General features: G+C 41.3%; 1 protein-coding gene across 2 annotated transcripts in view; it reads left to right on the top strand.

The window, feature by feature from the left end:
* The window catches only part of LOC5574699 (MOXD1 homolog 2), a 383,444-nt gene extending 361,896 nt beyond the window's left edge, over positions 1–21,548 (top strand). For both annotated transcript variants that reach the window (XM_021855282.1, XM_021855283.1), the window contains exon 10: positions 20,311–21,548. In XM_021855282.1, coding sequence (XP_021710974.1) covers positions 20,311–20,658 — 348 coding nt within the window. In that variant the 3' untranslated portion in view covers positions 20,659–21,548. The remainder of the gene's footprint in view (positions 1–20,310) is intronic.
* The last annotated feature ends 526 nt before the right edge of the window (positions 21,549–22,074 follow it).

Genomic DNA, 22,074 nt, shown 5'->3' with positions numbered 1-22,074 from the left:
ACTGTTCAAAAGCTTGAAAACCGTCGATTTTTTTGACGTTGGATAACGTCTTACGGCAACATATCGTCCCCTTGATGCTACAACTAGATAACTCGAAATTTGAAATTTTTGACTTCAATATGTCAAAACATTTTTCTTAATTAGATCTGCAAAATATCCACAGGTCTTAAGCGTGTGATTCAAAATACACAAGTTAAAGATTATTTTTCAATCATAATCTCTGCGATTAACCATCACCTTGTTAAACGGTCATACTTTCAAAGTTGCACATCTCAAAATTTTGATTTTCGAGTTATCTAGTTGTAGCATTAAGGGGACGATATGGGGGTACAATTCAGAAAAACGAAAAATTGAGCATGTAACGAAAAATGGTCAGGTTTTGACCGCTAATAACTCAGTCATTTATCGATAGATTTTCAATATTTATCCATGAATCGATTGGAAATTTATCTACGCGTCGATCCAAATGGAGGACACTATTGATTATTAGCAACAAACTATTGAAATATCATAAAACGTTGACCCCTTTCTTATCTAACCAATCACGTTCAAGCACATTTTTCGGTTCCGCTTCCCACTATAAAAGCGCACCGCACCCTGCTTCTTCCCTCATTCTTCTTTTTGCCGTCTGACTGTAAACACGGTCGGCGAGCAAATTTCGAGAGTCATTCGCGTCCTCAGTTCAGTTTTCAATAGGACGCGAATACAACACGCATTAGAACCGAAGAACCACGCATTTCGGAGCCGCAGCAACTGAAGCCGCTCATTTGAGTGCACCAGCCAGCATAATCGTTTTCGGCCAGAAATCGTCGCTACCAGCCAGTGCTCCGCTGTCATTGCCATGCGGGAGGCTAGCGCGGTCATTCTGGTTCATTAGATCGAGCGGCACAGCCGTCACCTTCCGTGTAATATTCCCTAATTTATACGAGATGGCTGAAGAGAATCGACCAAAGCCGCTTGTTGAAGCGCACATCATCATCCGCACCGCAAATCTCATCGGGCGAGGCAGATTGAAACCAGTGCGCCGTCAAAATGTGTCCGTGTTACGCAAATTCAACAACTCAATCGGCACTTTTCAGAGCCAACAAATGTGTTTTAAAGAGTTAATTGTACAATATTCCCTAATGTGTTTACCACATACTTGCTATAATCTCTTAATTCATCTCATAGCATCATACAATAATTGATTTATTACGAATAATTGACAATACGGCAATTTGAAGCTGTTTCCGAGGATGCTGCTGCAGTGCCGTCGGGTTGCAATAACAGCATAATGCTAATCTGTACATCCCTTACCCAGACATCAGTTTCATATAGCCTATGTCCCAGATAAGAGAACGAAGAATATGAAAGGAGGAGCATTATCTGCTATTCTAAGGGTATAAAGCATCCCTCCTTCATTGAATCTGGTTTCATTCTGTTTTCGCTTTCAAGCTGGTAAGAGCTCCTCCAAACCTGCTCAGCTCCTCGCTACCAGAGGCAAGCTGTTGTACGAGATAGCTGAAGAAAATCGACCAAAGCCGCTTGTTGAAGCGCACATCGTCATGCGCATCGCAAATCTCATCGGGCGAGGAGGATTGAAACCAGTGCGCCGTCAAAATGTGTTCGTGTTACGCAAATTCAACAATTCAATCGGCCCTTTTCAGAGCCAACAAATGTGTTTTAAAGAGTTGATTGTATAATATTCCTTAATTTGTTCGAGATGGCTGAAGAAAATCGACCAAAGCCGCCAAAATGTGTCCGTGTTACGCAAATTCAACAATTCAATCGGCCCTTTCCAGAGCCAACAAATGTGTTTTAAAGAGTTAATTGTGTAATATTCCCTAAAGTGTTTACCACATACTTGCTATAATTTCTTAATTCATCTCATAGCAGCATACAATAATTGATTTATTACGAATAATTGACAATACGGCAATTTGAGGATGTTTCCGAGGACGCTGCTGCAGTGCCGTCGGGATGCAATAACAGCATAATGCTAATCTTGTACATCCCTTACCCAGACATCAGTTTCAAATAGCCTATTTCCAAGATAAGAAAACGATGAATTTGAAAGGAGGAGCATCACCTGCTATTCTAAGGGTATAAAGCATCCCTTCTTCGTTGAATTCGGTTTCATTCTGTTTTTGCTTTCGAGCTGGTAAGAGCTCCTCGCTACCAGAGGCAAGCTGTTTGTACGAGATGGCTGAAGAAAATCGACCAAAGCCGCTTGTTGATGCGCACATCATCATCCGCACCGCAAATCTCATCGGGCGAGCAGGACGCAACCAGTGCGCCGTCAAAATGTGTGCGTGTTACGCAATTTCAACAACTCAATCGGCCCTTTTGAGAGCCAACAAATGTGTTTTAAAGAGTTAATTGTATAATATTCCCTATTGTGTTTACCACATACTTGCTATAATATCTTAATTCATCTCATAGCATCATACAATAATTGATTTATTACGAATAATTGACAATACGGCAATTTGAAGCTGTTTCCGAGGACGCTGCTGCTGTGCCGTTGGGATGCAATATATTTTCTATTGTTAAGGAATAATTCAAATATTACCTAACGCAAAATTTTATTTTAAACATATATCTTTTCTAAATTCACAAACCATTACATTCTGGATGATAACTAAAAGAAGGTTGCAATTATGACATTTGACTATAATACAAATGCAACAAATTAAATGGCGTAGTTAACGTCATGCGGTCGTGTCTTGTACACAACCCCCACTGATTTTTTGTCAGTACCTAGAAATCTTTCATAAGTTCGTGACGGTCCTAAATCAGGAAATAGAAGAAGCTAACGTTATCCAACGTCAACTTAGCGGTCGTATCTCGGAAACAACCTCTTACTTTTTTCAAAAAAGATAGCTCAAAGCCGAATCCGGAACGCAGCTTGGTGACGAAATTACGAATCTGAATGATCACCGCAGCTCTTGATCTCCAAAACAAATGTGTTGAAGATGGTTCCCTATATTCAATCTAGATCGCGAGGTAGGGTTCAGAGCTACTTATGCACTTCAATGATTCACTTTGGCATAAGGGATTTATCTCGGCCGAATTGTATGAAACTTCGCCAAAAGAAGCAATGCGACGCATATTGTGTCCAAATATGAGCTCAGTAGCTTTCGAAAAACCCCACTGTCGGAATGAATCTAAAGTGCCAATAACAGGATCTTACTTTCTATTTCATGTTGAACATTTTAAAAATCAACAGTATTGTACAAATTACAAAGCGCGACTACTGGCGTTACAAAAAATTGGGCGACAACCAAAAGGTTTATTAAAGAATTTTAACATTTGGAAAAGGTTTATTGGAGCTATTGGAAGCATGGCAAAGTAATCCTATCAGCTTAAAAAATCGAGTTGTGCCCAGCTGGGACAATGTTCCACATCAATCAATGCCTAACACATCTCATTTATTTAAGAGTTTAAATAAGCACCAAATAAAACATGGGTCAAACCACAATATTCCTAAATAATAAAAGTAGTGGTCAAAAGGCTCTACAGACGAGGAAAAAAAAAACTTAACAAATAGGGGTAGATTCTCCAGTACCGGATACCTAAGCCTTCATGATTCTTAAATAGTTGGTTCCATGCGATCTTGTTATCCATTTCTGATAAATACTATAATTTTTGTACCGTTCAAAATACAAAACCAGAATCAGTCTTAACTCCTTCTGGATTTGCAATGTAAAGGAGCAAAAAAAAATGAAATATATATGGTAGAAGTACGAGTTTTGACCATATCGCTAGTCGTAAGCATTTCGTATTCGGTAGACCACATTCACATGTTAGAGCTACATTCGTTTACTCATCCGAATTGATGAAAAATACCAAGAAAAATAATTATTTTCCTTATAATTGCAACTCGCATACACCTAATCTGGGCAGGATTTTCCTAATATAATCACTCATAAAAACCATTCAATGCGAAAAGAGGCTTCTGCATGGTTCCGACGATCCAAATCTAAAAATCCAAATGTGAAGAAGACCATCCTATCGAGGATCGGATTTTGATGTGAATGTAATGCCTTTCGGTATACCTTTAGTATTTCACCGCTGGACACACGTAAATTAATGACGATGAACACATTGCGTCGGTATTTCTCCTTTCATCTTTCTACTAACCACCAACGTCCGCTTCAAGAGAAGGCTCGTGAATAGATCGTGAATGCCTCAAGAACTTCATGTTTAATCACACCGGTTTGCAGGAAACTGCTTCAACTGTTCCCTCCCAGTTCCACTCAGACGTGAGAAGCAGCGATGAAGATATCCTCCTCGAGGAAAACCTAATGAAAAAACAAGAACGGCATATACAGTACACACAAGAAACAATCACGCAGCCCAGCCCACCATCCTAATCATTACCAACCAACTTTATGCTCAACAACGACAACGTGAAAGAAGTTGATAGGGCAAACACATACCCATAACCCTGGAGAACCCCCATTTACTATTGAGATGCACAGAAAGCGAGCCTTCATCATCAGCAACTGCAATATAATAATAACGACAGACACACACACACACACACACAACTCTCTATGGGCAGGAGGCTTCCAAAGGGCGCTGCATATCCGAAAGCGGAAAATGCAGTCACAGTTTGGACTGAACCACACCACCGCCAGCATCCGTTGGTGTGCACTAGGGTGCGGCTTAGTTTTCGAAAGTTCTCATAACCAAACATTTGTAGCCTTTACTTAATTTGAGTAGAATTAAAAGAGAAACCTCTTTATTTGAGTTTTAGCTATATAAAGAGAAGGAGCAAGTAACTAAAAAGTAACTTTCCAAGTTATAAAAGTCTGCTCATTTCAGCTGCCTTTAAATGTAAAATATTTTTGTCTAAAAAGTCGGTGTAAATTGTTTTTATGGTACCTGAAATTTTATTGCTTAAAACTAACTTGATTTTCTAAGAAGGCTTTTTATTAATGACACTGCGGAACACGCTTTTGTCTCAAGCGCCATAAATACCGCTATTCATTCAATTAAGGGTTGACTATTTTAACCAACTTGCATGCACGTTTGCCAGCTTGTATGACAATTTATTTGCTTAATTTGCCACAGAATTCAAACTTTATGTGTATAACAATACTTATCAACAAAGTTTATACTACTTTCGATGTGAAAAAGTTATTTTTGACGGTTCAAAAAATTATTGCATTTTCCCAAATGAGAGAAACGAAGAATTTTGTATGGAGACAGCAAGCATGTTGAAAAATTCGGTCTAAATTTAATCGTGCAATTTCAACCAAATTTTATCCATAATGAAAGTTTAAGTGCAAAATAGCTTGGTGGATTAGATCACAAAAAAGTTTGATAAATCATACTTTAAATTTTATGTAAACATCAATAGAACCAGTGTTTTATACAACTTTGGCGATCTGTAGCTAAAAATTGTGACGTGCTAGGACAGATCTGAAAATGGCACCAGATTCATCAACCCGAAATCTACTCGAGACAAATAATTTGATCCTTGAGACACGCAAAAATGTCATTTTTGTTACGCTGTGTGATGCTTTTAAAGAACAAGCCTTTTTTTGAAGATAAAAAAATATAGATTATAAAAGTTTTCACCTACTTAATTTAGTATTATTACGAATCTTTGGTTTTGAAAACTTAAAAAAGTCGCACCCTAAGGTGCACCCACTCCAGGGGGTTGGTACAAGAACACAAAAAAATATACACAACAACAAAAGAGAAGGAAAAAAGCTTTTGAAATCAACATCAAAGGAAAATGCCGACATCGTCTCGGGCTCACGCCAACAACGCTTCTAAGTGGAAAGGGGTGCACTTCGGTTCACTGGTACTCATCATCGCAACTCTCGGTTCACGAGAGGAGCTGCTCGAGTGAGGAAAATATCGTGATAAAAGAGTGAACTATGAAGATGATACACAAATATGCCATGCTGCGAGGAAAGTGTCCTGTTGTCGGTGGATGGGAGGGAGGTAGAGGATGGGGGTGTACGTACATTTTGAAGAGAATAACTTATTTGCAGAACGATTCAGCTGTCGCAAACTGGGCATGTTAATGAAAGTATGAAATGAATTGATTGGCAAGCTGAACCCAGGATGAAAACGGTGATGCTATCGTACAACACATATTTACATATTTATTTATCTTTACTCACAACATTTCGTTTTTTATTTTTCAAAATTTCAGGACGTTTACTGCCGAATCGCAAGTCCCATAGTGAAAAGTAATAGCATATCAGTCCCACTACAGACTTTCGCACCATGGAACACAAAAATGCAACTTGTTTCGATCATCTTTATATTTTTCTCGGTAAAATATCATAGTGATAAGCAAGTTGTGAAAGTGTCATTAAGATTGGAACATGTTCCAATCCTCTGGAATTTTTTGCATATTCGTATGGAAAACGAGTTTGAAAACTTCACAGCCCATTTTCTCAATGCCTACTTTTTACAGATGGGACTGACTTGCGATTCACGGCAGTTTACCTTATAAATAAATTTAGCGAACTGACACTGCTTCACATGAATCATTTATATTATTTGAAATTTAGAAGAGTTTTTTGGCTAAAAATTAGGAGTAGGTTATCCTGAAAAAAAAAACAAATCTTGGTTTTAGCAGTTTTATGTCTTTCCAGCAGCAAGATCAGGCTCAAAATGTAATTTCATTAATTTTAAATTAAGATTTTGAACAATACAATCACTTACTTAAATTTGTGTCCTTTCAATTTCAATCCGGAGCACTACTTATCTTAGCTTGCATTCAGTTTAACATACTATTAGTCTAAATTAGACAAATAGAATGTATAAGTTAGTGTTTGATCTCGCATCAGCATCTCCCTGGCTGTGCAGATCACACCTAGCGTGTGATCCCATTCAATTGATCCCCTTTGCGCCCAGCATCAGTAGCAGCCTAATTTTATTATCTCTGCTAAATTAGGCATCGTGGTGACACACCGCAAGCGTAGCATTGCTTTGTGCCATTGCAATGCTTTGTACGCACGATAGCATTCAACCGTACTACCTCTACAGTATATATAAGCCACACTTGACACAGCATCATCACTTGTAAATTTGTATCCCTCTTGCTTGTACATTATCGTTCGTTCGTGCCCGCTTGCCCCTCGGTGGTAATAAATTAGTAATCGAAAATGCGTTTGAGTCGTTGTCCGTTCATCAAGTAAAAATTATCACAACGTAGGGAAAGACATCCTGGCCGCAACATTGGTGCCGTGACCAGGATTGAAGATCAACTTCGTCGAGCCTTTGTCAGTGAGGATCACCGTATCGAAGAGAAGGAGGATGCCTACCTCGTTTCCGGACTCCGCCGTCCACCCGTCGGACCCCCGCGTCCATTTGTCGGACCTAGCCGTCCATCCGAACCGTAGAGTTCAATTGTGGGACCTTTGCGTCCATCCGGACCTCGCCGTCCACCTGTGGGACCCAGCGTCCACCCGCCGGACCATTGCCGTCCATGCCCCGGACCTCTGCCGTCCAACCGGACCCCTGCGTCCACCTGTAAGACCATTGGCGTCTATCCGGACCGTAGCGTCCACCCGAGGGACCATAGCGTCCAATCCCGGACCATTGGCGTCCAACCGGACCCCTGCGTCCATTTGTGGGACCCTAGCGTCCACTTGCCGGACCTCGCCGTCCACCCGTCGGACCCCTGCGTCCATCCGGACCGAAGCGTCCACCTGTCGGACCGAAGCGTCCATCCGTCGGACCCCAGCGTCCACCGTCCGGGCCGTAGCGCCCAACCGTAGAAGAAAGGCATCCTCGAAAAACACCAAACAAGTCAACTGAAACTATCCAAGTCGCATCGAATCCAAGCAAGCCCCGTTCAAACGATCATCCATTCAAGCGGACGACAACGATCAACCCCAACCACTCATTCAAGCAAATCCATCCATCTCCATCCATCGAAGCAAGCAACCCGTGTAAGCATCCTACCTAGAATGAGACCGTATCGATTGGCGAACACCATCCAAGTAGGCATCGTTTATGTTCAGCCGTACCGACGCAAGCATCCATCCAAGCAAGTGAATCGCATCATCGAAGTAGGCAACCGAATGCAGCCATCGAGAAGACTACCTACAGTCAACCGTCGCCGGGCCAAGCAAATTGGAAAACATTCGTTTTCGGGCGGGAGTATGTTTGATCTCGCATCAGCATCTCCCTGGCTGTGCAGATCACACCTAGCGTGTGATCCCATTCAATTGATCCCCTTTGTGCCCAGCATCAGTAGCAGCCTAATTTTATTATCTCTGCTAAATTAGGCATCGTGGTGACACACCGCAAGCGTAGCATTGCTTTGTGCCATTGCAATGCTTTGTACGCACGATAGCATTCAACCGTACTACCTCTACAGTATATATAAGCCACACTTGACACAGCATCATCACTTGTAAATTTGTATCCCTCTTGCTTGTACATTATCGTTCGTTCGTGCCCGCTTGCCCCTCGGTGGTAATAAATTAGTAATCGAAAATGCGTTTGAGTCGTTGTCCGTTCATCAAGTAAAAATTATCACAACGTAGGGAAAGACATCCTGGCCGCAACATTGGTGCCGTGACCAGGATTGAAGATCAACTTCGTCGAGCCTTTGTCAGTGAGGATCACCGTATCGAAGAGAAGGAGGATGCCTACCTCGTTTCCGGACTCCGCCGTCCACCCGTCGGACCCCCGCGTCCATTTGTCGGACCTAGCCGTCCATCCGAACCGTAGAGTTCAATTGTGGGACCTTTGCGTCCATCCGGACCTCGCCGTCCACCTGTGGGACCCAGCGTCCACCCGCCGGACCATTGCCGTCCATGCCCCGGACCTCTGCCGTCCAACCGGACCCCTGCGTCCACCTGTAAGACCATTGGCGTCTATCCGGACCGTAGCGTCCACCCGAGGGACCATAGCGTCCAATCCCGGACCATTGGCGTCCAACCGGACCCCTGCGTCCATTTGTGGGACCCTAGCGTCCACTTGCCGGACCTCGCCGTCCACCCGTCGGACCCCTGCGTCCATCCGGACCGAAGCGTCCACCTGTCGGACCGAAGCGTCCATCCGTCGGACCCCAGCGTCCACCGTCCGGGCCGTAGCGCCCAACCGTAGAAGAAAGGCATCCTCGAAAAACACCAAACAAGTCAACTGAAACTATCCAAGTCGCATCGAATCCAAGCAAGCCCCGTTCAAACGATCATCCATTCAAGCGGACGACAACGATCAACCCCAACCACTCATTCAAGCAAATCCATCCATCTCCATCCATCGAAGCAAGCAACCCGTGTAAGCATCCTACCTAGAATGAGACCGTATCGATTGGCGAACACCATCCAAGTAGGCATCGTTTATGTTCAGCCGTACCGACGCAAGCATCCATCCAAGCAAGTGAATCGCATCATCGAAGTAGGCAACCGAATGCAGCCATCGAGAAGACTACCTACAGTCAACCGTCGCCGGGCCAAGCAAATTGGAAAACATTCGTTTTCGGGCGGGAGTATGTTTGATCTCGCATCAGCATCTCCCTGGCTGTGCAGATCACACCTAGCGTGTGATCCCATTCAATTGATCCCCTTTGTGCCCAGCATCAGTAGCAGCCTAATTTTATTATCTCTGCTAAATTAGGCATCGTGGTGACACACCGCAAGCGTAGCATTGCTTTGTGCCATTGCAATGCTTTGTACGCACGATAGCATTCAACCGTACTACCTCTACAGTATATATAAGCCACACTTGACACAGCATCATCACTTGTAAATTTGTATCCCTCTTGCTTGTACATTATCGTTCGTTCGTGCCCGCTTGCCCCTCGGTGGTAATAAATTAGTAATCGAAAATGCGTTTGAGTCGTTGTCCGTTCATCAAGTAAAAATTATCACAACGTAGGGAAAGACATCCTGGCCGCAACATTGGTGCCGTGACCAGGATTGAAGATCAACTTCGTCGAGCCTTTGTCAGTGAGGATCACCGTATCGAAGAGAAGGAGGATGCCTACCTCGTTTCCGGACTCCGCCGTCCACCCGTCGGACCCCCGCGTCCATTTGTCGGACCTAGCCGTCCATCCGAACCGTAGAGTTCAATTGTGGGACCTTTGCGTCCATCCGGACCTCGCCGTCCACCTGTGGGACCCAGCGTCCACCCGCCGGACCATTGCCGTCCATGCCCCGGACCTCTGCCGTCCAACCGGACCCCTGCGTCCACCTGTAAGACCATTGGCGTCTATCCGGACCGTAGCGTCCACCCGAGGGACCATAGCGTCCAATCCCGGACCATTGGCGTCCAACCGGACCCCTGCGTCCATTTGTGGGACCCTAGCGTCCACTTGCCGGACCTCGCCGTCCACCCGTCGGACCCCTGCGTCCATCCGGACCGAAGCGTCCACCTGTCGGACCGAAGCGTCCATCCGTCGGACCCCAGCGTCCACCGTCCGGGCCGTAGCGCCCAACCGTAGAAGAAAGGCATCCTCGAAAAACACCAAACAAGTCAACTGAAACTATCCAAGTCGCATCGAATCCAAGCAAGCCCCGTTCAAACGATCATCCATTCAAGCGGACGACAACGATCAACCCCAACCACTCATTCAAGCAAATCCATCCATCTCCATCCATCGAAGCAAGCAACCCGTGTAAGCATCCTACCTAGAATGAGACCGTATCGATTGGCGAACACCATCCAAGTAGGCATCGTTTATGTTCAGCCGTACCGACGCAAGCATCCATCCAAGCAAGTGAATCGCATCATCGAAGTAGGCAACCGAATGCAGCCATCGAGAAGACTACCTACAGTCAACCGTCGCCGGGCCAAGCAAATTGGAAAACATTCGTTTTCGGGCGGGAGTATGTTTGATCTCGCATCAGCATCTCCCTGGCTGTGCAGATCACACCTAGCGTGTGATCCCATTCAATTGATCCCCTTTGTGCCCAGCATCAGTAGCAGCCTAATTTTATTATCTCTGCTAAATTAGGCATCGTGGTGACACACCGCAAGCGTAGCATTGCTTTGTGCCATTGCAATGCTTTGTACGCACGATAGCATTCAACCGTACTACCTCTACAGTATATATAAGCCACACTTGACACAGCATCATCACTTGTAAATTTGTATCCCTCTTGCTTGTACATTATCGTTCGTTCCCCACCGAGCGGGCACGCTGCCCCTCGGTGGTAATAAATTAGTAATCGAAAATGCGTTTGAGTCGTTGTCCGTTCATCAAGTAAAAATTATCACAACGTAGGGAAAGACATCCTGGCCGCAACAGTTAGTTATAAAAGGTATAAGTCTAAGGTATATAAACATTAAATTATTAAAAAAAGGGAAATAGGAATCAAGTCTCTATACATAATGTGATAGGATCTACATATTAATCAATTGACTATTGATAATAAAGTATAAATTCTAGAATAAAATAAAAATAAAGCACTTCTCAATCAAATTGTGCTAAAAGAGGTTGATTTCTGCTGTAATAATGTGACTAATAAAGTGTGTTCTAAAAAAAATCTGCTGAAGTAAATTGAAAGTGCTAAAAATAGGATTCAATTCCTTACCTACCAAAGTAGATCCCACTTACGCACGACTTTATCAACCACTCTGTTACACACACGGAGTTGTCTCTATTTTAGAACTCTAAGGAGCAGAGAGAGAAAGAGAAAAAAAAGTGAAATGGAAAGTAAGTTGCATGGTACGTTATATTTGTCATAAAGTTTATTAAAAAAGAAACTAGAACACGGGCAGATGCAACATTATTGATTAAAAGAAAAACGTATTCGAATTCAACGCTTCCAATTTATTGAGCTTCTAAATTAATATGAGGAACAAATCGATAAGAGTACTTATCTTTATTTATTTGCAATCACAATAATTTTAATTTGAATAAATAATTAAGATCCCATATTCAAAATTATAAATGAAGAGTTTTGCACCATTCAGAATGTACCGTAGCTGGTCACTTGGATTTAATACTGTGAAGAGCCGACTATAGATTTGTTGGATAATAAACCGTTTCAATTCTTGGAAGGTAAATATCAAACATAATAGTTCACTAAAATGTGCCTACATAAGCTTGGCACAAATGTTCAGATACAAATTGCTCACTTAATCGTAAATTTGATGCGTCCCGGGACCCGAAAATGGCCATTTGTAGGAACAATCAAATCGTTTTCCTTAACTCTTTTATAAAGTGACCACGTTACAACTGAAACCAGAAAATATCTGTGACTTAAAATTTGCCTACCACCAGGGGCACAAAAGCACAACACCCTTTTAACCGACATGACCCAGTGGAATAACTCTGGCCACAGTTACATTCCCGAGATCCTTTGTTCACTTCTAGGAACTAAATATGTGTACGAATATACCATCAAAAAATAATTGAAATTCATTAAGTATTCGCTGAGCGGTGAGACTTTTAGTTTTTTTTTCTTTTACCCAGGCCTATACGGGTTAATAAGCAAACGCTGAAAGCCAGCTTCGTTTTCAGTAGCGTATCCATTGCAGTCTTGCGAATTTGATCGTTCTTTCAGCGTGATCGTTCACAACCTTCAAATTGTCCACGATTCGTTTTCGGTGAATATAACATGGGTTCATTTTCCATGTAACAACAAGAATGTAGAGATAGGTCTTATCGATTTCAAGAGATCGCTTTTATCGAAACATCATGAGGTGTTTGGGGTTCCTAACTGCGATATTGTGGTTTTCATCAATTTATCGATAGATATTTCACGCTTCCGAGTCATTTTTCAGCATTCTCCATCTGAATGGATTGTGCTAACTCATAGCGTTCCATATCGCTAAGACCATGCTTCGTAGTATGCTGTACCACCGAAACTCTATTTCCTACAAACTGCTTCCACTTTGACGGTGGTGAGGCTAGCCAACACAGTCAACGTGGAGTCCGTAAAGGAGAAACAATTTGCTTCGATATCGAGACTGTTCGTAATCTTCTCAAACACATGTGCCAATAAAAGAGTTCCAGTCGTGGAGTAGACAGCCGTTTGTTCCCTTTTTCAGACTGTCCAGTGGTACCACTCGTGACTTTGCCGTCAAAAGTTTTACACACACCTCCTTCGTTTCAGAGATTGTGTAGATGTGAATACATGCTCCATAAGCCTTATTCGATTCATCGTAGAAACCATGTATCTCGGTGAAAATGATGTGACTACCTGTTCCCACCCACCGGGGAACGGTAAGGTTTTGAAGTGCTGCTAGGTTACGTCAATACTCTTGGCATTTTTCCTGTAATATCGAACCAAGCGGCTCGTCCCAGCCGCAGCCTTGCTTCCATAACTCCTGAATGACGATCTTAGCCTGAATAACTACAGGGCCAACTAGACCGAGCGAGTCTAACAGTCTGGACACGGCATAAAAATTAACAAGGCGATAATATAGTACACCGTGAGTCTGGATACATCAGAGACTACTATTCGTTTTGTGATTATCGCCGACCAGTTGAAGGACGTTAATGTAAATCGGAAGACATTATGGCCAGTCACCCACACAAGCCCCAAAGTTTTGATGGCGGTATCCGAGAAATCTATTTCTAGCACAGATCGATCATCTTTTAGATCACCTGGAATGACTTCCAGAAGCTCCTTGCTGTTCGAGTTCCTCTTTCGGAGAGTGAAACCCGCTGGCTGCGACAACTCAATGACAGAGTGTCGTGTTTCTCATGTATACCTAAATGAGCTAGTGTGCCATGCGATATTTCATATCGCAGCTCACAGATTATGTGAGACACGAGGTGCGGATACGTACAAAATATATCTTAGTGAGCGAGTCTCATGAGACATCTCGTGAGGCTCGTCACATGCGCTTACTAGGAATACTTTTATGCAGTTATGTTTGCCTAGTACAATAACCCTACGGAAGCGTACGACTCCGGTCTATGCCTTTGCTTCTTCGGTAACCAGCCCAAGTTTATCAATTCAAATTCTAGAATCTCAATCGCGTTGAACCACGTCAGTCCTTTGAAACTGCCTACGGGCAGTTCGATCCATAGTTTAATCCCTTTTCCTTGCTTCTGAAACCTTCACCAGCGAGGCTCAAATGCACTGTCACATTGAGATTTTCTCATGAGACGGCGCATGAGCCAGTGCAGATGTGATCGTTTGAGCTAGTACATTGCTACATGCGATCTAAAAAAATGTGTCTCGCCATAGCACGTGCTCATGCGCGCGATTATTTTTGTGCGCTCATGGCAAGCTGATCTCAAGCTCTTGATATGAAGCGCGTATACATGATGTCTGCTCAATGACATCTCGTACCAATCTTCGACCTTCTTCTACGGTTTCAACGCCGGAGAGCATGTCACGGACGTAGAAATCTTTCCTGGTAACTTTGGACGCAACTAGGTGTGTGGCTTCTCCAACTTCTGCAAGGTGTTGAAGGTATTTTGTAGCTAGAAATGGCGCGGACGAAGTACCGTACGTCACTGTCGTCAACTCGTAACTATGGATTGGCTCAGATGGTTCATATCTCCACTTTATGCACCGGATAATCTTGACCTTGTACACCGATCATTGGGTACGAATGAAATCGACGTACATTGCTTTCAACTCTGGATTAGCAGCGGAATGTCGTTCCATCCCTATCAAACGCCTTATAGCTGTGGCTTCGGAGTGACCTAGTTTGTTGATCACCTCGTTGATCGGCAGTGTACGCACCTGGCTGTTCAACCTTCCGTGGGTTCGATAGCGTAGACGTAGCGTAGCGGGCAGTCAGGTCCGACATCGACCGTAGAAATATGGGGATCCAATAGGAGATCGTGATCAGATCTCGAACCAACTTAGAAGGCTCTCCTTATCCAGATATTCGGTCGAAACAATACATGCACTACTTCAGTTTAGCAATAAAACACCTTCGCGTACTCAAATAACAAGCTACACACAAACTGCACTTTATTTAGGACAAAAACACTATATTGAGTAAACTTACACCTATATTTCTTCTTAAAGCTAAACGGATTAAAAATGCGCGTGGGCTCGGTGCCCAAGTGTTCCCGCCGGTGATCCAAAATCGACTGGTTTCTGGGTTCAATCTTCTGCGGTGAGTAGATCTGCATGCTCAGTAGTCAGGATCTCACTCTCTTAGCCGTTAACCGATCGGCTATCGATCTACCGGGTGCTAGTGATGGTGCTGTGGTCCTACATAGAGATGATGGCAATACCACTGGCGCTGGAAGCCTATTGTTTCCGACCACGCAAGGGAGATCAACAAACTTATTGTTTTGGTCATCTCGGAGATAGTGGCCTGGTGATTGCAATTATATAATATTTGCGGACTTGCGCTAGCCAGTAGTGCACCAGTAGTGTAGCGAGGGATGAATAGGATTTGTTGGTCGTAGACAGGCAGCGTCACGATGAACCTGTCGCTCTCGTCTCGTACTGTGGTCATATCAAAATGATTTACACACGCCGACTCCTCGAGAGAAAGTGACTAGGACTTCAACAGGTTTCCAGTTCCCAAAGTTGATCTTGAAGTTCGGTCGTAGAACGAACAAAAGTGAGTGACTGTTGGCTGTTACGAGCGTGACCTGAAAGCTTTCCGGAGACAATCCATCCCCAAATCAGTATTTTGTAACGTGGGCCGTCTTCAGTTGCCTTTCGCAGCTCATCTTTGAGGAGATCCAAGTAGAACTCTGCACCAATGATGACGTCTATTGTGATAATCCCGGCATTTCAGCGATCCAACTCATTTGTACTTCCGTGAGATGTTTGTATAATATGAAAACACTGATAAATAATTAAATTCCAAAAAAAAACGATCCATTTGATAAAATTTTACGTTGTTGCTGCGAACGAAACACAGTTGCTGGTTTGAGAAGTTGTCAAAATGCGTTGCATTGTTATTCAATGCACGGAAACCTCAAGTAGACTTGTTTCATGTTTCAGAGATGCTGTATTTAGAAAGAATGAACACATCTTGATGACAAAAAGGGAACACCCGGCACCGTAAAATGTCAAAAATGTAAACTTACAATATCATTTACTGTCGTTCTTGCTTGATCCAATCACACCCCCATTTTTTAAAATTTTAAAAACCATACCGATAAAATGATATTTTTGCGAAAAAATAAAATAGATTCCGGAAATATGTGTGAAGTGTAATGAAAAATCTTTCAACCTTCTACTAATATAACGATAGAGGTTGAAGTACATGCGTGATACTTTGCACAGGGGAAATTTAATGTTGTAAATTTTAACTAGCTTCAACATACAAGTTTATTGATATAGTATACAAAAACTACTTTTTCTAAAAATGTATATTGTGATGAATTATGTGTAATAATATGTTCCCTATCATATGAGATATTAATTTTGTTAATATCAGCGTTATAAGCTGAAATATTTCATAAATCATATTCTTCCGGTTTGACACAATCTCACCCCTAGACCCATTGTCACCCCATCGACGGTAATACTAGTATCAACTATTGTCTGTCGATCTACTTATTAATTAGCCGGAAGCATCTTCATGATTTTTTCATAATAATGCACGGTATGAACATCGTCGAGTTTGAATGTCTTCATCACTTTTGCTACCAATGTATCGCAAGCTGCATTTCGCTTTCGTCTTATCGATGTTAGGTTGATGTTGGAGTTTCGATTGGACCGAAATATTTTCAGCAGCAACCAAAATAATCGTTGCATTTCTGTTACTAACTTTTAAAACATCCAAAGCATTACATTAGTATTTCCTCGCCGCGGTTTCGGAACACTACCTCTTCTAAATCTTCTACGTCATTACGTCTACGTCATACGATAACGCCACATTTTCAGATAAGGAATCTGCTTTAGGATGTACTCATCCATTGCAATATTTTGTTAGGAAACTAGGAATGGATAAAACAGGTTACCTTGTTCTGCTGGGTTATCCGCCATCACTTTCAAAACCACCGAGATTTTTTCTTGTCTTTCTTCGCTTGAACGTTACCATATTTGATGTCAAAACCACCAATAACGGCTTTACACTCCTGCTTATTCCTCTGATTCTCCAGAAACTTAATGTCTTCTTGAAGGCCATGCTAACCGGCTCATTCTTGGTTTGCTTAATAACCTTTTTCATATGAATGGTAGCATGTTTCGGTGCCAAATCAAATATACTGCCTAACTGAGGAAACTTCTTGACTTGGATGAAGTTATCTCATCCATTAGATTTGAGAAGGCTCTTACACTGCGAGTGTTATTTCTCAATAGATCGGATGGAATGTATGTTCTGGGGAAACGGAATACACGTTTTCTCCCTGAATTTAGTTCTGAGATTCTGTACTGCAACTGTAACTGTTTCTAATGGTATGTTTGAGCGTGCGGTGTTGGTAAAAGAAAAAAACACAAAACTCCACGCACTTCCGGGAAACGTCCTCCCTCTGCCTCTAAGATTTCCACGACAATGTACTTGATTTTGGAATCTTTTCGCAATTTTTTGGAGAGTTTCCTTGTCATTTTTAGGGGAAAAAATGAACGCGTAAAACCGTCAACACTAACTATAATGCTTGTACTAATGTTGACACAACCAACTCCTGCTCTTTTATCTCTCTCACTCTTTCTCTCTTTTTCTCTAATTATATGTCCTTTTCTCTCCTTTTAAGGAATGTTCATTTTATAAAGTTGACAACTTGTACATGCAATATATTTTTAATTCATCAATGAAATCGCAATCGGGTTTCTGTACATCGTTCGACTAATATTGTACAAAATAATAGAAAAACAAATGCTTTATTACCAGAAGACTTCCCAAAGCATAATGACCGTCGTTAAATTTGGGTACACAGCTGTAATGAAATTAAATTTATTTACCATGTATTATTTTCACAATATGTTATTCGGCGATAACCTATCAAAATATTTGGAGGAAAACGCTTACAATTTGCTGTGGTTCGATAAATATGCTTACATGATTTTACAAGTATGAGTTTTTTTTTTAATAAAACGATTATAAAGAGAAAAAATCATACATAATAATTCGGTTAAAATTTTCGATTTAGCTCTCTTTCTTATACAAATATGGTTGCTTTAGTGATCTTAACCAATTTTAACACGTTTTTCACTTTACTGTTTTGCTGGGAGTACAAGGATAGTGTTTTAGCAAATTTGATCATAAGGAATAAATCACATAGTAACCCAGTGCCAAAGAATGGTGGAATATAAATGATTTATTTTAACGCTGGTAGATCACCATTTTGTGGTGCGTTACGGGGTAGTGTCTACCAATTTGATCCCTAGTCTCATCTTGTTTGTCGGGCTAGGGTAATATGTTTTGGTAATTCAAGGATTCGCGGTACAAAATCCTTGTTACTGGTAACAGTTTCTGAAATTGAATCTAATTTACCTAGCAGATGGTTAAAGACTCAGAGTTGATCAGTCTCGAGACTACACTTGAAGCCAGGATAACAATCATGAATATTAACTCAACAAGAACTGTTAAGTACAGGTAATTCAAGGACTCACGTGAATTCTAATTACTAAACAAATTTTCTAGCTTGATTCGGTTTTGCTGATATTACAAAGCCCCTTTTTTCTAGTATTTTTCTGGGACTTAACTAAAAGCAAAACAAGGATGGGACTAGAATTTCGTTGCATGGTCAAATATCAGTAATACCGATTTGGTTCCTTTGAAATTAAATCGATTATGTTTGCTAAGGGGCGCGCTTTCGCTGAGATGCAAGTCTCTATGAAGGGTGTAAGTAGCGGGACCTTTTCATCACATTCGATTTTTATCATACTTTGAGGAATCAAAACAAGAACTGTACAGAAATCGATGCTTCATTACCTATCAATGGAAATGGAGTAATGAGACATGCACTATATACTAAGGATTCGGGTAATGCCACAATAGATCTAAATAATGGTCGCAAAATAGTAAAGGATATGAACAGCCAATTTGTTCAGGATTTTTGTTAGGCGAAAAATAATGCTTAACTTTGATGAACAGTTTTTCTTAGGAGTTTTTGGAAAAACTATTTATTTTTTCAACCAAAAGCATATTGTAAGATTTTATATTTTCATAACATTGTAGAATAATAGTTGAACGATGCACAGAATACCGATTACGATTTTAACAGTAAATCAAAAAGGTATAGCATTAACAAAGTATTCACTTTCAAAATGAACAATGCTTATCTCTTTCTCTTTTTCGTAATAATGGGAATGCCCTACATTCCCCCGTCTGGCCATCAAGTTCAAAGTGGTCATTCAACGAAACAAACACAAGGGCCAACATTAGATTCTTAGAAGATGTTTGACAAATATCTCATTATAGAGAAGAGATATCGCAATTTTGAGGTGATTTTTTCTCTTAAGAAGTCTAAAATCATCGAAATAACCTGGAAAGCATAATAAATATGCTAAAAAACTCGCTTTAATAAAAACTCTAAACTTTTTCCAAAAATGTTCATTTTTTCACAAATGTTTTGTTGATGCCGATGATCATTTTCCACCTGGTAAATTTTGACTATCAAAGACTGTGGAATATAACCCCCACCCCACTACTTCAGCCATATGCTAATTTGCATTGTTGTTCTAAGTTAGCCACAAACTCCATGGGAAACAGGCCTTCAGATCTACAAGAGTTATTAATGATATCTTAAAGGTTCTTGGATAATCTAACTCAGTTATTGGTCTATGATCTATGATATGTCTATGATGGTACACATTTTATTATGCCTGTCTCGATATCATTCTTACTAGTTAATCTTCATGAGATCACCAGCTTTTAGATCTGAAGGCCTTTATCAAAGGAGTTCAATGATAATCCGGATGCGTATTGGAATCAACCTTATTGTATGAGCCGATAACCCTAGTCAGCCGTTGAGCTCAAAACTTGATAGATTATATTGGTTTGAATCTTTATGAGTATGAACCTTATTGAAGGCCTGTTCACGATCTGCGGATATTCGCAAACAACTGTTGCGCTAGTTACTTGATGGGACATACTATATTGAGCCTGTTGGGGCTTCAACCTTATTCATTGAAGGGCACTGGTAACGATGGTAGATTCAAAATACTAGATTCGAATGAATATTCAAATACCACAGCTTAACAAAATTAGCATTTATGCGTAACTCAAGAATACATTTATGTGTCTCTAGGATATTTAGGTTTGCGAAATCAGATGCCTCCCTCAGAAATTTTCCTGCACGTTAAAATTGAAAGCTTTAGGTCACCAAAGTTGTATAGAAGTTGTAGCTACGATCAAGGCATTTAAAAATACCTTGACTACGACTACTTCGGCCCACTAAGCTTATCATATTCAAATAAAATCCTTTTCGCAAATACATACATTTTGATTCCTATTCCTAGTTATAATGAATATATATTTCAAGAGTTTAACCTTGTGCATTTCTCCTTCTCTCTTTCTCAGGGTATTGAAATGGAATCGTACGTAAGCAACATCACCCGCCACTGGGAACCCGTGGACACCTGCCGCAACATCCACACCAATATGATCTCCGAGCCGGTGCAAGACGGAAGCGAACCCAACATGATCGATATGCCAGCAATGGATGACCATGAAAGTACCAACCTGATCGACACGGAACTGAAAGCCAAGGTAACTCCCCGACCGGGGGGATCCACGTATTCCCAAGGTGGTAATCGTCCAACATCAGGACGCAGCAGCGGTTCCAGCGAACACGGATCGGTTCTGCGAATCGTAATGGCCACCGCAATGCTCGCCGCTACAAGCAGCATTGTAAACAGATTAATTTAATTAAAACGGAAACTGACCATACACCACCCCTTATCATGGTGAAGATTAAACTGTTTTGTAAGAATCACTTCAAAAACGGCAGATGTGAACTGAAAGCAAAATAATTAGATCCGATAGGATCCGAAAAGCGGACGTTGACCGCGGAAGCCGAAATTAGAATAGTTGCAAATCTGAAACCCTGCACAAAAATGGATTCGAACGGTTGCGATTTTATTACAGTTTCGGAATACCGATGATGAAAAGGAATTTGATTGCTCTAGTGAAACAAAAAAAAAACATAAAACGAGATGAAACAAATTCGAGAAGCAATAAAGGTACCGAGTGGTGTAGCAATTTGACTGCTAGAAAATATGAAATATTTGTTGTAGAAACGTGATTCGGCATACCTACATGAAAAATAGTAATCATCCTCCGTGGTATCGTTAGCGTGGGCGAGTGAAACCATTTGCGTCGTGTAAATACCAGTACTAACGTTTGGCGGATATATTTCAAAGCGAACAAACCTGAGAACAATTTTGTATCGAATCGTGTTATCAACGGAACCGTGTGTAGACTAATTACAGTATGGCGTATGCTAGTTACCAAATAGATTCGGCGATATTTGGAATAGCCGCATGACTTGTATCATAGTGTATAGCGAAGTGATAGAAATTGACCATTAAATAGAAATATATCAATGCAAACATCAGAACATGATTTGTTGTTTGGCATCCGATTCAATAGTCAAACAAATTATAAGTACGGGAAGTAACTCTCATCAACCTTCCGTAGATAACGAATAGATAACTCAATTGTCAACAAGCAAAACAAAGTTTAAGTAACCATTCCACGTCCTTGCAAGCTAGCCACGAAACCAATAAGCAGAATCTAATGGAAAAAATCAAATAAATCGTAAAATAAGCCGAGACAAAAATCACAATTGATAAGAAATCGTATGGAAGAAAAACCAGCGCAACGGACCTACTTGCAATTTATGTAAAAAATGTATTTATCAAATAAAACTATTTAACAGAAATGTGATAAGTTGTTTTTTGGTTATGATGACCTGTCCAATTTGGGCCTTCCTTAGCCGAGAGATTATAGTCCGCGGCTAAAAAGCAAAGCCATTCTGAAGGTGTCTGGGTTCGATTCCCGGTCGGTCCAGGATCTTTTAGTAGGTAATGGAAATTTGTTGACTTCCCTGGGTATGAAGTACCATCGTACCTGCTACACGATTTACGATTGCGAAAATGGCAACTTCAACAAAGAAAGCTCTAAGTTAATAACTGTGAACACTAAGCTGAGAAGCAGGCTTTGTTAAAGTGATGACGTAATGCCAAGGAGAAGAAGCAGAAGAAGAACGATTGAAATTCTGTGAGTTTGAAGGACATACCTTTTCCGTTATAAAGTTCGTAAAATGGTATTCGCTAAGACCGT

The sequence above is a fragment of the Aedes aegypti genome, chromosome 3 (genome assembly GCF_002204515.2).
Source record: "Aedes aegypti strain LVP_AGWG chromosome 3, AaegL5.0 Primary Assembly, whole genome shotgun sequence".
In the NCBI taxonomy this organism is placed as follows: Eukaryota; Metazoa; Arthropoda; class Insecta; order Diptera; family Culicidae; genus Aedes; species Aedes aegypti.
Note: the sequence above shows the minus strand (reverse complement) of the source record. Positions and strands in the feature narration are given on the sequence as shown.